Here is a 13826-nt window from a genome sequence, read left to right as displayed (position 1 = left end):
AAAAAAAAAAATTCCGGTCTTGAATTTTAATTTTTACCTTTTGTCAACAAAATATGGAAAAAACTTTCGGACAACATCTAAGGGTTCTATATATATATATATATATATATATATATATATATATATATATATATATATATATATATATATATATATATATATATATATATATATGTTGTAAACCATAATAAAATAGTAAAACCATAATAATAGTATTGTCGTAAACCATAATTAAAAAGTCTTTCATGTATATTTTGGCTTTTATCAAATATAAGAAAAAGGCTATACAAGAACTACAAACATCTATCGTATATAAATAGCGTAACTAATAACCGTATGTATAATAGATTATATATATAGCGTTACTAATAACCGTATGTATAATAGATTATATATATAGCGTTACTAATAACTGTAATAATCAGAAGACGGGAAGTGACGTCATTAATATTATATTGCATTATTACTTAAATTATAACAGTCTTCTCCACATTAGGTAAGTTTTAGGGCGGAGAGTATAAACTTAACCTCTGATATTATACTAGGAAAGAAAGTAGTCGTCGAGATACTATAGCCTCTTCGTAACGCGTCCTGTTCTTGAGGGTATGTTAGTAAGATTCTCGGGAGTAGTAACTTTCTGCATAGGCTGACTAGGTACCACTGTTGTAGGTGACTGATTACAAGGGATACTATCTATAATTGAATTCTCAACTAATTGGCTTGAAGTTACTTCGTTGGTTTCATTTAGTTCTTCTTGGTTTCTGTTTATTGAATTGCTGGTATTGTTGATAATCTGTTTAATGTTCAAATCACCGGATTGTTGTTGAACTGATTCTGTTGGGGGATTAAGGTCTTCTAGTGGGGCGAGGTCTTTTGTTGAAACAGTATCAATTTTTCCATTTTGAAATTTTATTCGAGCGTAGTGGGGCGATATTGTTTCTAGCAGTTGAACTCTGTCAACGAGTGGATCTCCTTTCATTCGTACTTGACGTTTGTAAAGGATTGTGGAATCCTGTTCTGTTAAGAAGTTAGGTAAAACAGTGCCTATTATTGATGAGCGTTGAAAGTTCATCATCCTCTGATGGGGTGTTTCTTTAGTGACGGTACACAGAAGTCCTCTTATGGAGGACAAAGCCATTTGCAATACTATTTCCCATTTCTCTTTTCCTAGACTTAAGGTTTTCAGAGCTAGACTAACAGCTTTTAGTATTGTTCCGTTTATTCGTTATTATTTATATATGTATATATGTATATATATATATATATATATATATATATATATATATATATATATATATATATATATATACATATATATATATATATATATATATATATATATATATATATATATATATATATATATATATATATATATGTATATATATATATATACATATATATATATATTTATATATATATATATATATATATAAATATATATATATTTATATATATATATATATATATATATATATATATATATATATATATATATATATATATATATATACACACACATATATGACAATATTTCATAATCAGTAGTTTTTATAGCTTTTATGTTTAGTAAATATCTTTATTTAAACATGTGTTTATGTTGAGGAATACATTTCTTGATGTATTGTATTATAATCAGCAAAATATTCATAATTTTTAAAAGTAATATAATTATATTATATATTTTTTTAATTATAGTTAATAATAATAAATTCAACTATAATATTAAATATTAAATTTTAAATATTAAATATTAAATATTAAATTTTTTTGCGCATTGTTACTTGAATCGAACGGACGCGTTTTTTTGAAGCTCTACAACTGTAAAATAAAAAGAATTTAATAATATATTTATATAACTATCATCTTTATAAACCAACTTCGCAACTTTAAAATTAACTATGGCAATAACTACACAAGAAATAAAGAAATTGTTTAAAGAAATGTTTAATGAATTTAAAAAAGAAATGTTTAGCGAGTTCAAAAGAGAAACAGAAGCAATGTTCAAAAAACACGAACAAACAGTTTTAGATATTATTAGTGGAAATCTTAAAATCATAAATGAAAGATTAGATGGAATCGAAAAAAACACTAACGAAAATATAGTTAAAATAAAAAAATTTGAAAAAGAAATTGTAGATATGGCTGAAAGTTTGAACTTCAACGAAAAATTTATTAAAGAACAATTTGAACACCAAAGAAATCAACTAGAGAATGGAAGAATTGAAAACGAAATTTTTAAAGATAAACATCGTAAGCTTGAAGATCGATCGCGCAGAAATAATTTGCGAATAGATGGCTTAAACGAAGATAAAAAAGAAACGTGGGGACAAACGGAAGAAAAAGTTCATTTGTTTTTCCAGCAACAACTTGGAATTAAAGACATAGAAATTGAGCGTGCACATCGTACCGGACAGAAGACAGACGGAAGATCTCGGACAATAATTATCAAGCTCCAAAGATACAAAGACAAAGTGAAGATTTTACAAGAATCGAGTCGACTTAAAGGCACTAATATTTTCATCAACGAAGACTTTTCGCTAGAGACCGTTTCGATTAGAAAAAAATTGTTCGCCGATGTTAAACGAAGACGCTTAAACGGTGAGAATGTTTCTGTTCGATACGATAAAATTATTTTCTTTAAAAATACTATTTTTGAGAATGATAGAAAAAAAGTAAACTAAAATACGCATTCTTAAAAGGAAATCTTTTGAGCATATTTTAAACAATCATGGCTGCATTAAATAATTTTGAATCTCTTGCTTTTAATTTCTTTGAAAAAGAATTTTTTTCCTTGGATGAAAACTTAGATCCCGACAGTAATTTTTATTCTGAGAATTTTTCAGATTGTTCGTATCTTTTTCCAAGCGAATTAGAAGGGTTTCTTTTTAAGAATGTTATTGACAAAAATTCTAATCAAATTAGAATTCTCCACCTCAACATAAGAAGTTTAAATCGTAACTTTGAAAAACTTTTAAATCTATTAGAAGAAACCAAAAATCTTTTTAATATAATATGCCTAACAGAAACTTGGATAACTTTAAAAGATCTAAATAGCGCTTTTCAAATCCCGCACTTTAACATAATTTCATTAGAGAGACAAACAAACAAACGAGGTGGTGGAATTTTAATTTACGCACATGAAACACTAAGGCTTATACTTAGAAGCGAGTTGAGCGTTTCTGACTGCGATAAAGAAGTTTTAACAATTGAAATTGAAAACAAAAAAACAAAAAACCTATTGATTAGCTGTTGTTACCGGCCACCTGGTGGCGTGAGCGAAAACCTAAGCATGTTTTTACAACAAATTATTAAAAAAGGCGACGCGGAAAAGAAAAAAAATATTTTACTTGGGGACTTTAATATGAATTGTTTTCTTTATAATAATGACTACAAAGTAAAATGTTTTTATGACGCAATTTTTGAAACAGGATCAATCCCCCTCATCAATCGACCTACTAGAGTAACAAAAAACTCAGCGACTCTAATTGATAACATTATTTCAACAGATATATTTAATAATGATTTGCAAAAAGGTATTTTAAAAACTGATATAACAGACCATTTTCCCATTTTCGTTTCAATTAACACCTATACAGAAAAAAAAATTGACAAAAAAAAATTAATAAAGAAACGAATTTTTAATCAGAATAACTTTAACTCATTCAAAGACCAGCTATCTTTACTAAATTGGAGTAATATAAACATTAATGATAATGCAAATGACATATATGAAACTTTTTTCAAAACTTTTTATTCGGTATATGACGCAAACTTTCCCTTTGTCGAAATAATTGCAAAACCTAAGAGTTTGAACTCTCCTTGGATTACCAAGGGATTAAAAAAATCATCGAAAATCAAACAAAAGTTGTATATAACTTTTCTTAAAACAAAAACAACTGCAAACGAAAAAATTTACAAAAATTATAAATATTTGTTTGAGAAAATTCGTAAAAACTTAAAAAAAAATTATTATACAGAATTAATTAACAAATTTAAAAATAACACAAAGCGCATTTGGGAAATAATGAAGCAAATTACTGGGAAAAAAAAATCATGCTTAGGTTTTCTACCACAAATGATTAAAATTAATAACACTGTTATATTTGAACCAAATGCAATATCACATGAATTTAATAAATTTTTTACTGAAATAGGTCCTAAACTATCAATTAAGATCCCTAATACCAAAGCCTTATTTAGTGACTTCTTATTACCATTGGATAAGTGCGTATGCTCTGATGAGTTGTCCTCTGATTTATCAACTGAAGAACTTGAAAGGGCATTCAAATCTATTAAAAAGAATAAATCATGTGGATCAGATGAAATAAACGGAAACGTGATTATAGATTGTTTCGAGCAATTAAAAGATGTTCTCTTTAAAGTTTTTAGCGCATCAATTAAACAAGGAATTTTTCCGGAGCAATTAAAAATTGCTAAAGTGACTCCGATTTATAAAGAGGGCGATCAATCTAAAATAACAAACTATCGCCCCATCTCTGTGCTTTCTATATTTTCGAAAGTTTTAGAAAGAATTATGTGTAACAGAGTATACAAACATCTTGACAAAAATAACTTACTATACGCTAATCAGTTTGGTTTTAAAAAGGATAACTCAACAGAGCATGCCATCATCCAATTTGTAAATGAAATCTCAAAATCTTTTGAACAATCAAAATATACTTTAGGTATTTTTATTGACCTATCGAAAGCCTTCGATACGGTCAACCATCACATTTTACTTGAAAAGCTGAAATACTATGGAATAAATAAACAAGTGTTAAGGTGGTTCAAAAGTTACTTATCGAATAGAAAACAATTTGTTATTGGTAATGACAGCTATCAAAACAATTGTCTAAATATAACATGCGGGGTTCCACAAGGTTCAATCCTTGGACCACTCCTTTTTTTAATCTATATAAACGATCTAAATAAAGCAACTAATCTGATGAGCATCATGTTCGCAGATGATACTAATTTATTTGTCTCTAAGAGTGATATTAACGAACTTTTTGCTACAGCAAATAAAGAACTTGAAAATTTATCCCACTGGTTCAAATCTAATAAACTAACACTAAACACCGAAAAAACTAAATGGACACTTTTTCATTCGCTTAAGAAAAAAAACTCCTTACCCTCAAACTTGCCTCAAATCTTTATTGATAATATTGAAATTAAAAGAGATCCCGTCACCAAATTTCTAGGTGTTTATCTCGATGAGAACATTACTTGGAATAAACACATTAATTATATATGCTCTAAAGTCTCTAAAAACATTGGAGTTTTATACAAAGCTCGAAATTATCTCAATAAGATAAATTTAAGACAACTCTATTTCTCATTTATTCATTGTTACTTAAACTATGCAAATATTGCCTGGGGAAGTACTGGAAAAAGTAAACTACAACGTCTTTATCGCTGTCAGAAACGGGCAATTCGCATAATTAACTTTGCTGATTGTTTTTCTCATTGTAAACCTTACTTTATTGAAATGAGAATTTTAAATATATATGAACTCAACGTCTTGAAAATTTTATGTTTTGTTTATATGTGGAAAAACAATCTATCTCCTCCAGTCTTTAAAGATCTCTTCAATTTAAAACCAACCAACAAATACGAACTTAGAAACATAAATTTTTTAGAAAAACCTTTTTGTCACACAAATTTTAATCAATTCTGTCTTGCCTATCGTGCGCCACACCTGTGGAATAAACTTGTTTTGCCAAATTTTGATTTTGATCTAACTAATTCTCTTCATCTTTTTAAAAACAAAGCAAAAAATTTTATTCTTTCTCAAGATAACATTTTACAATATTACTAATCACTTGAAAAAAATTTAATTTCTTGTTATTTTAACGTTTTGTATTTTATATCTTGCTAGTTTATATTATTTACAGTTTAACTCATGTAAAAGATTAATATATATGTATTCTTCATAATACCTTGCACTTCACAATTATTGTAAATAAAAAAATATTTAAAAAGATGTAAAAAACTATATATTTTATTATTTGATTTTATAAGGTCCCGATGACAAGATCCTTGTGATCTTCTTTCGGAAACCTAGTTTATATTGTTAGTCTGCTATATTTATATATTTGTAAAAGTATTTTAACAGTTTATTTAATTGTATAACGACTAACTTTGTAAACTGAAATTAAAAAAAAAAAAAAAAAAAAAAAAAAATATAATGATCTACAATTTCTACAATTTGTATTAAGTGCATTGATCTAATTGTAACTAAATAAGAAATAAAGTATTGTATTTTAAAACATGTAACTGCATCTTGTTTTCAAATAGATAATAAATAAAATGGGAAAAGTTGCTAAGTCCCTTAAAAGTAGAACTCGCTGCACAAGTTCTTGGTTTGCAGGACTACCAAATGATCTTCCTGTTAGCGACCACATTTAAACAAGTTATACAGTTCAGCTACAAACTCAATAAACAACTCACTGCCAAAAAAATAACTGATCAAAAAATTGTTTCTCAAATAATCATTAAACTTGTTGAGCATATTTATTCTAAAATTTATTTAACAACTTAGTTAAACCATTTCTGCAGACTGGTTAGATATGACATTAAAGATTGTTTAAAAAAGCATATACTGTGCAATTGTGATAAAAAGAAAAATTTAACTAAATTTTAAAACTACAATAATCGATTTTTTAAGGACAAATTAATTAATTACGGCAAAAAATATTTTATTAGTAGTGTTTACTATTTTTTTTTATTTAGGTACCAGTGAATACAAGGGAGTACCTATAAGACCAAAGAGCTAAAAAGGGTGGGAAAGGGTCATTTCAGATTGGCAAAATTGATCAAAAAGGAATAATCAAGTTAAAGAAAAACAAGTAATTTAAACATTGTATAAACAAGAGTCTTGTGTGGAAAGTCTTGAAGAATCGAATTTAGTGGTAAATAAGCGTATGTATATTTGTTATTAGTGATTCGTAAGTACAATTAAATATTTAGAAAGAAGTGTCTTAAATTGGTACTTAAATTGGTTTAACCAGTGCTATTGGGCTAGCACAACTGATATCTGATATATATATATATATATATATATATATATATATATATATATATATATATATATATATATATATATATATATATATATATATATATATATATAACTGCAAGTATATTGTTTAATTCAAGTATATATATTTTTTCTTTAGTGTGATGATCCTTGTTCTGATGATAATGATTGTGATGGCGGTGAAAGTAACAATGATCTGTTTTTTTATGAAGAGATGTCTACTTTATATAATTACAAACACTTGCCTAACTTTGCAAAAGCAGCAATACGTTATGGAATTAGTAACAATACTACTGCTCATTTAGGTACAGGGTTACTAATTGACTATGGCATAGTAACAGCTGCTGAAAGAACTAATATCATTACAGAAAAGAAAGTTTTTAGTGAAAAGTTTAGAATAGGAGAACAACTTGACATTGACCATAGTAAAGAGGTTTTTCAATTTAAAGTTATTGGAGTTGATGATAAAAAAGATAAAGAAACGCTTGTTCACACAATTGCTTACAATTCAGAAGGTGAGCCAATTATAATACCTGGACTTGAAAAAGAAGCACATCTCACATTTACTGCAGAAAGTGGAACAAAGACAAGAAAATATTTAACACATAAAATTATTACAAGTGGAACTGGAGTTTCCAAAGCAAATGCAACTAAAGAAGTTTTAAATGAGTTTAAAAGCACTGAAACTCTTGAAGCTGTGGTTCTTGACAATACAAGTTTAAATACTGGTACAGACAAGGGTCTCGTTGTTAAGCTAGAAAAATTTATAAATAGAAAATTACATTTAGTTGTATGTCAACTACACCAAAATGAATTGCCATTAAGACAAGTAATTATTCTACTTGATGGAAACACATATGATCCAAAATAAATATAAAGGTCCAGTTTGTTCATCGGTTTCAGAAAATTCCATACATGAACTCCCTATAATAGTTTTTTCTACAATAATGTCCGAAATTCAGTCATATGGATGAGCATGTTGTTTCTGATTTAAGTAATGATCAAAGAAAATAGTATGAATACACCATTGGTATATCTACAGGTAAAATTTCAAAAGAATATGCAATGACGAAACCTGTTAACCATGCAAGGTGGTTGACACTTGAATTACGCATTATGTATAAATATACTAGAGAAACAAATCCATCAGCAGAGTTGTTTATGATAACGAAGTATATAGTCCAAGTATATTCTCCAATTTGATTTGCTATAAAACGATCATGTCATTATAAAGATTCAGCAAAAATTCTGTTGATTGAGTTGACTAAATTGCAAGATAAAAAGATTCAAGAAGTCGTTTTTTAAAAACTTAGCTGGAAATTCATTTTGCTGTTTACAGGAGAATTTTCTCTATTGCATGATAATGGATGATGAGAAAGTAAATCGCGACAAAGCCATAGATCGAATACTCATTATTAGGAAACTAAATGAGGAAAATAAAAAATTTGTTCCTAAGCTTAAACCCAAAACAATAATGAAAATCGATTTTGATTGTAACTGCTGGATTGATCTTGTTCAAATATGCCAAATTGAAGTGGAACCTCCTACTACAATTTATTTTTCATCTGTTGAACTGATGAACGCAAAAGAATCTGGAAAGGTTTTACCGCTTACATTTCTTCCAAACAACTCTCAGTCGGTTGAACGTGCAGTTAAGTCAGTAACCGAAGCATCAAAACTGGTTTATTGTCTCAAAAAAAGGCACAACTATATTCTTCATAAAGATCAGAGTAGGAAAGAAAGTCATAGAAATGTTACCAAAAGCAATTATTTTGTTCCAAGCATTTAAAAAAAACTGTCAAATGTAACTCTTGTAATATTAATTGTAATAAACCAATTTATTTATTTGAACTCTATTTATATAAATTTATAAAATTAAATTTATATTAGTTTTCCAAGGTTTAGGTATAAGAAAATGAACTGATTCTTTTTTTTTTTAAAACGGTAAAAAAATATAAAAGGATTTAAAAATAAATTATTTTTAAGCCTCGCTTTCTTGTTTTTGGGGTGGTCAAGGCATTATTTAGGAAAGGTGACACAAATCCTAATAGGCTTTTTATAAAAAAGTTCTCTAAAATAAAACTTTTTTTTTGAATGATCATAGCAGTGGGTATATTCCCCACGCAACTTCACTAACTCCTAACTGAAAACGGGAGTAAAACTCGCTGTTTTTTTATTAATTTTTTTTAGTAATATCTATAAAGAGAAAGTTTCTTTAGATATTTATGAGTGGGGGTCCACGGGGCATGGAGAGCCATCACGTCACCTAAGAAGAACCCTGATTGGCGATTTAAAAATTTTTTATATCAATGAAGGACCTTATTTTTTTACGTAACGTTTCTTTGGCACCCCTTAGACATCTGCTGCCCGGGACAAACTGTCATGCCAATGATAATGATCATTATTATTTTTGTCCAACTTCTGTTTTGCTTTTATTATATTGTTGTCTTAGATGCTTAAAAGTGTTAATTTATGACTTGCATGTTCAGCGCCCCCTATCACCCTAATATTACATGGGTGGTTGGCCGTAAAATATTTACAATAATGTTCTATGCGATTAGTGATAGCAAACAACATTAATATAAGCCTTAAACATTAGATTTGAACTATTTTTTGTTACATGCTTTATTCAACAAAAGTTTATGTATTCGCACAAAAATACCTAATTTTATCCATTTTTAAATGTTAAAGCCCGAATCAGTTTGATGTTTTTTTAATTTTTTTTTTTTTTAATGTGCTTAGATTTATATATTAAATCTTCCACGCCCATACCAATTTTTGTTTTCGAAAAATTTTGCTCAATGGAATTGCCCTAATATTCATACTCGCAACCTAAGTAACAATAAATATATATATATAACCTAAAGTAACAATATATATATATATATATATATATATATATATATATATATATATATATATATATATATATATATACAGTATTGGACAAAACATTTGCAACCAACATCGAACAATGCTAAAAAGTGTTCCTAATTTTACGTGTTTTAAAAACGAAACGAACTATACTACCACAGCAAACAGTTCAGGAGTCTGGAGTCATAGCATGCCATGACATGAGCAATCAGCTGACAGGTGACAGCACACTGGCAGAATTTCGTTGACAAGTGCCATTTTACAACGGACAAAACAAGTGCAACTTTTTGGTTTGTTTCATTTCCTTAAGTCTGGTCCGTGTCAACGTCACGGAAGTTTTTTAATAATTAAAGAAAGTATCCAGAAGTTTCCAGAAGCATGCAGAAGCTTCCAGAAGTTTCCAGAAGAAGCATCTGGAAACATCCAGTAGCATCCAGAAATATCCAGAAACATTCAGAAGCATCCAGACGCATCCAGAAGCTTCCAGAAGCATCGAAAATAAGCATTTAGAATCTTCCAGAACAGGTTCACACAGGCTCATTTTACTATATAAGAGACATGTAAATCGACATGTAATTCAGTCAGTATATGGAAGTCAATCAGTCAGTATTATCAAGACAGTTTATCGAAGTTAGTTTTATCAAAGTATTTTTTCGAAGAACATCAATACAAGAAGTGAAATACAAAGTGTTTCATTACATCAATACAGTCCACATTACATCAATACAGTCCAACCAAGACGTTGTGTTCCACAGAGCATTTGTATCATCACAAGGTAAATGTAACTCGGTAAGCCTTGAGAAGCGTGATTATTTATTTTTGTTATTTTTATGACTTCAAGTGCAAAAATGGCTACCGACAGTCTTGGATTGGAATAAGAAAGAAAATTATTGGCGATTACGTAAGTGGAATGTCACAAAAAAGTATTTGTGATAAATTTCGCGTGAAAAAATGGACCGTTCCAAATATCGCTCTACGGGGAAATTGGCAGCAGATAACAAAGGTGGAAGACCACGTTCCACTACTTCTAGAGAGGATTCTATGATCGTCAGATCCGTCAAGAAGAATCCCTGGATATCATCAGTCGAGATAAAAAAGCAATTAGAGCTGCCTGTATTGGACCGAACAATCAGACGACATTCTGTTGAAGCCGGATTGTTTCTCGACGCCCTGCAAAGAAACCGCAGACTTCACTAAAAAACCAGAAGAAAAAATGGACCGTATCAAGACTATGTTCCGAATATCGTTCTACGGGGAAGTTGGCAGCAGATAACAAAGGTGGAAGACCGCGTTCCACTACTTCTAGAGAGGATTCTATGATCGTCAGATCCGTCAAGAAGAATCCCTGGATATCATCAGTCGAGATACAAAAGCAATTAGAGCTGCCTGTATTGGACCGAACAATCAGACGACGTTCTGTTGAAGCCGGATTGTTTCTCGACGCCCTGCAAAAAAACCGCAGACTTCACTAAAAAACCAGAAGAAAAGACTCCTATTTGCTACATCTCATATTGACTGGAATGTGCAGAAATGACGAACTGTCCTGTTCAGTGATGAATCGAAGTTCAACATCATTGGGAGTGATGGCATTTGCCGTGTACGTTGACCGGCCGGAAAACGCCTCGATTTACGTTACTGCCATAAGACCGTGAAGCATGGTGGGGGCAATGTAATGGTCTGGGGGTGTTTTTCTGCTAACGGTCTAGGTCCAATACATCGAAACGATGGAATAATGGACCGTTTCATCTATAAAAATATCCTGAAAGATGTTATGTTACCTCATGCTGAAAGGCATATGCCAATAAAATAGGTTTTTCAGCAAGGCAACGATCCGAAACACACTGCAAAAGTAGTCAAGCAGTGGTTTCAAGACAACCACCTATCGGTGATGGATTGGCCTCAATCTCCGGATCTCAACCCTATCGAGAACCTGTGGGAGATCGTCAACCGCAGAATTAATCGTGAAGGTGTTCGTATTAAGGATCAACAGTTTGAACAAGTCCAAAAGGCCTTGGCAGCGATTCCACAAAGTTTTATTGATCACCTGATCGAATCTATGCCTCGAAGATGCAAGGATGTAATCGACAACAAAGGATTCGCCACGAAATATTGATAGCGAAATACAGCTTGGTCAACATTTGTCGAGTTGCACTTGTTTTGTCCAAAAGGAAATCAACTTTTTTTAATACTTTTGAATAATTTATTAATTTTCGTGTACAAATAATGAACTTTGTGATGAATAAAACTTGAAGAACTTTGTCTCTAAACAGTTACATCGTTATTTCTCTAAATTGAAAAAATGCAGCACTTTTATATAAAGAAACTAAATTAGCATTATTTGGTTGCACTCGTTTTGTCCGATACTGTATATATATATATATATATATATATATATATATATATATATATATATATATATATATATATATATATATATATATGTATATTAAAGGTATTTACTTGAGATTAGTATTTCAATACTATTTGTAAATAGCCGTGAAAATTTATTTTCAGAATATATATGATTGATTGATTATATATATATATATATATATATATATATATATATATATATATATATATAATATATATATATATATATATATATATATATATATATATATATATATATATATATATATATATATATATATATATATATATATTTAAACAACTTTAAAAAGTATTCTACACAATAGAGTGCTCAATGTTCTTAAAAGAACAGAGCAATTATATATTAGTAGAAAATCACTTAACAAAAATTTTTTCCATTTAACACTGTGTTTCATCAACTAAAATTCATCAGAAATGCATTTCTAATGAATCATTGCTGATGAAACACAGTGTTAAATGGAAAAAATTTTTGTTTAGTGATTTTCTACTAATATATACATATATATATATATATATATATATATATATATATATATATATATATATATATATATATATATATATATATATATATATATATATATATATATATATATATATATATAAATATATATATATACAACGGTATGACAATTTATTATGGCCACCCAATAAATTTTAACATACCTTGCTTATCTTTTGTTTTCTTGGCATTATAGTCCAAAATTATATAATTTAATTTATTTGGATGCATACAATATAGTTATACGTTGACAAAATTATTTAAAATTTTATGCTGGTGTAAACACTGTCATTTTTGACAGCCATTTTGTGTGACGCCATCTTGAGACCGCTATTCTTACAGTGCACGTGGTGAATACTCTCTGTTAGTTTTGGTATATTTTTCAAAGTTATCATTAAAGTAAGTACTCAAATCGACTAATATTCCTTTAAGAATATTACATTACATAAATTAACATAAAAATATTTTTATTTCACTCAGTATTTTGTGATTAAAATTATTTTAAGTAATAATAGAAATTTTCGTATTAAAATTGGTTATTTTTTTAGAAATGGGCAAAAAAAAGGACTTATCTCTTGAAAAAAAAAAGTGAAATCCAAGCACTTCTTACAAATACTGGTTTTTCCCAAAGAGGAATTGCCAGAAGATGTAATGTTTCTAGAGTGCCAGTGCAGAATATCCAAAAAAAAATTGTCAACATGGAAAACCTGGCTCCAAAAAGGACTGGGAACTGTGGTAAAAGAAGAATTCTTACTCCACGAGGTGAAAGATTTCTTACCAAAATAGTATTGGAAGATAGGCTAGCATCAAATGATGATATCACTGAGAAGTTGGAGAGCTCTGGTATTAAGATGTCCAAGAGAACGGTTCAGCGTCGTCTACACGATCTTGGCTACAGCTCAAGACGTCCGGCTAAAAAGCCAAAATTAACGCCAAAAATGATGGAGAAGCGATTAGAATGAGCAAAAAAATATAGAAATTGGACTGAAGACGATTGGAAAATGGCATAACAGA

General features: G+C 29.0%; 1 protein-coding gene across 1 annotated transcript; it reads left to right on the top strand.

Annotated features, from left to right (window-relative positions):
• The first annotated feature begins 1901 nt into the window (after positions 1-1901).
• LOC136089782 (uncharacterized) lies at positions 1902-2684 on the top strand. Its single transcript, XM_065815871.1, has one exon. The coding sequence runs from the start codon at positions 1902-1904 to the stop codon at positions 2682-2684; it is 783 nt and encodes a 260-aa protein (XP_065671943.1).
• The last annotated feature ends 11142 nt before the right edge of the window (positions 2685-13826 follow it).

The sequence above is a fragment of the Hydra vulgaris genome, chromosome 13 (genome assembly GCF_038396675.1).
Source record: "Hydra vulgaris chromosome 13, alternate assembly HydraT2T_AEP".
Taxonomy (NCBI): Eukaryota; Metazoa; Cnidaria; class Hydrozoa; order Anthoathecata; family Hydridae; genus Hydra; species Hydra vulgaris.
This window is presented reverse-complemented; position numbering and strand designations above follow the sequence as displayed.

Coding starts and splice junctions, on each gene's coding strand:
- LOC136089782 (XM_065815871.1), top strand. CDS start 1,902: ATGGCAATAACTACACAAGAAATAAAGAAATTGTTTAAAGAAATGTTT.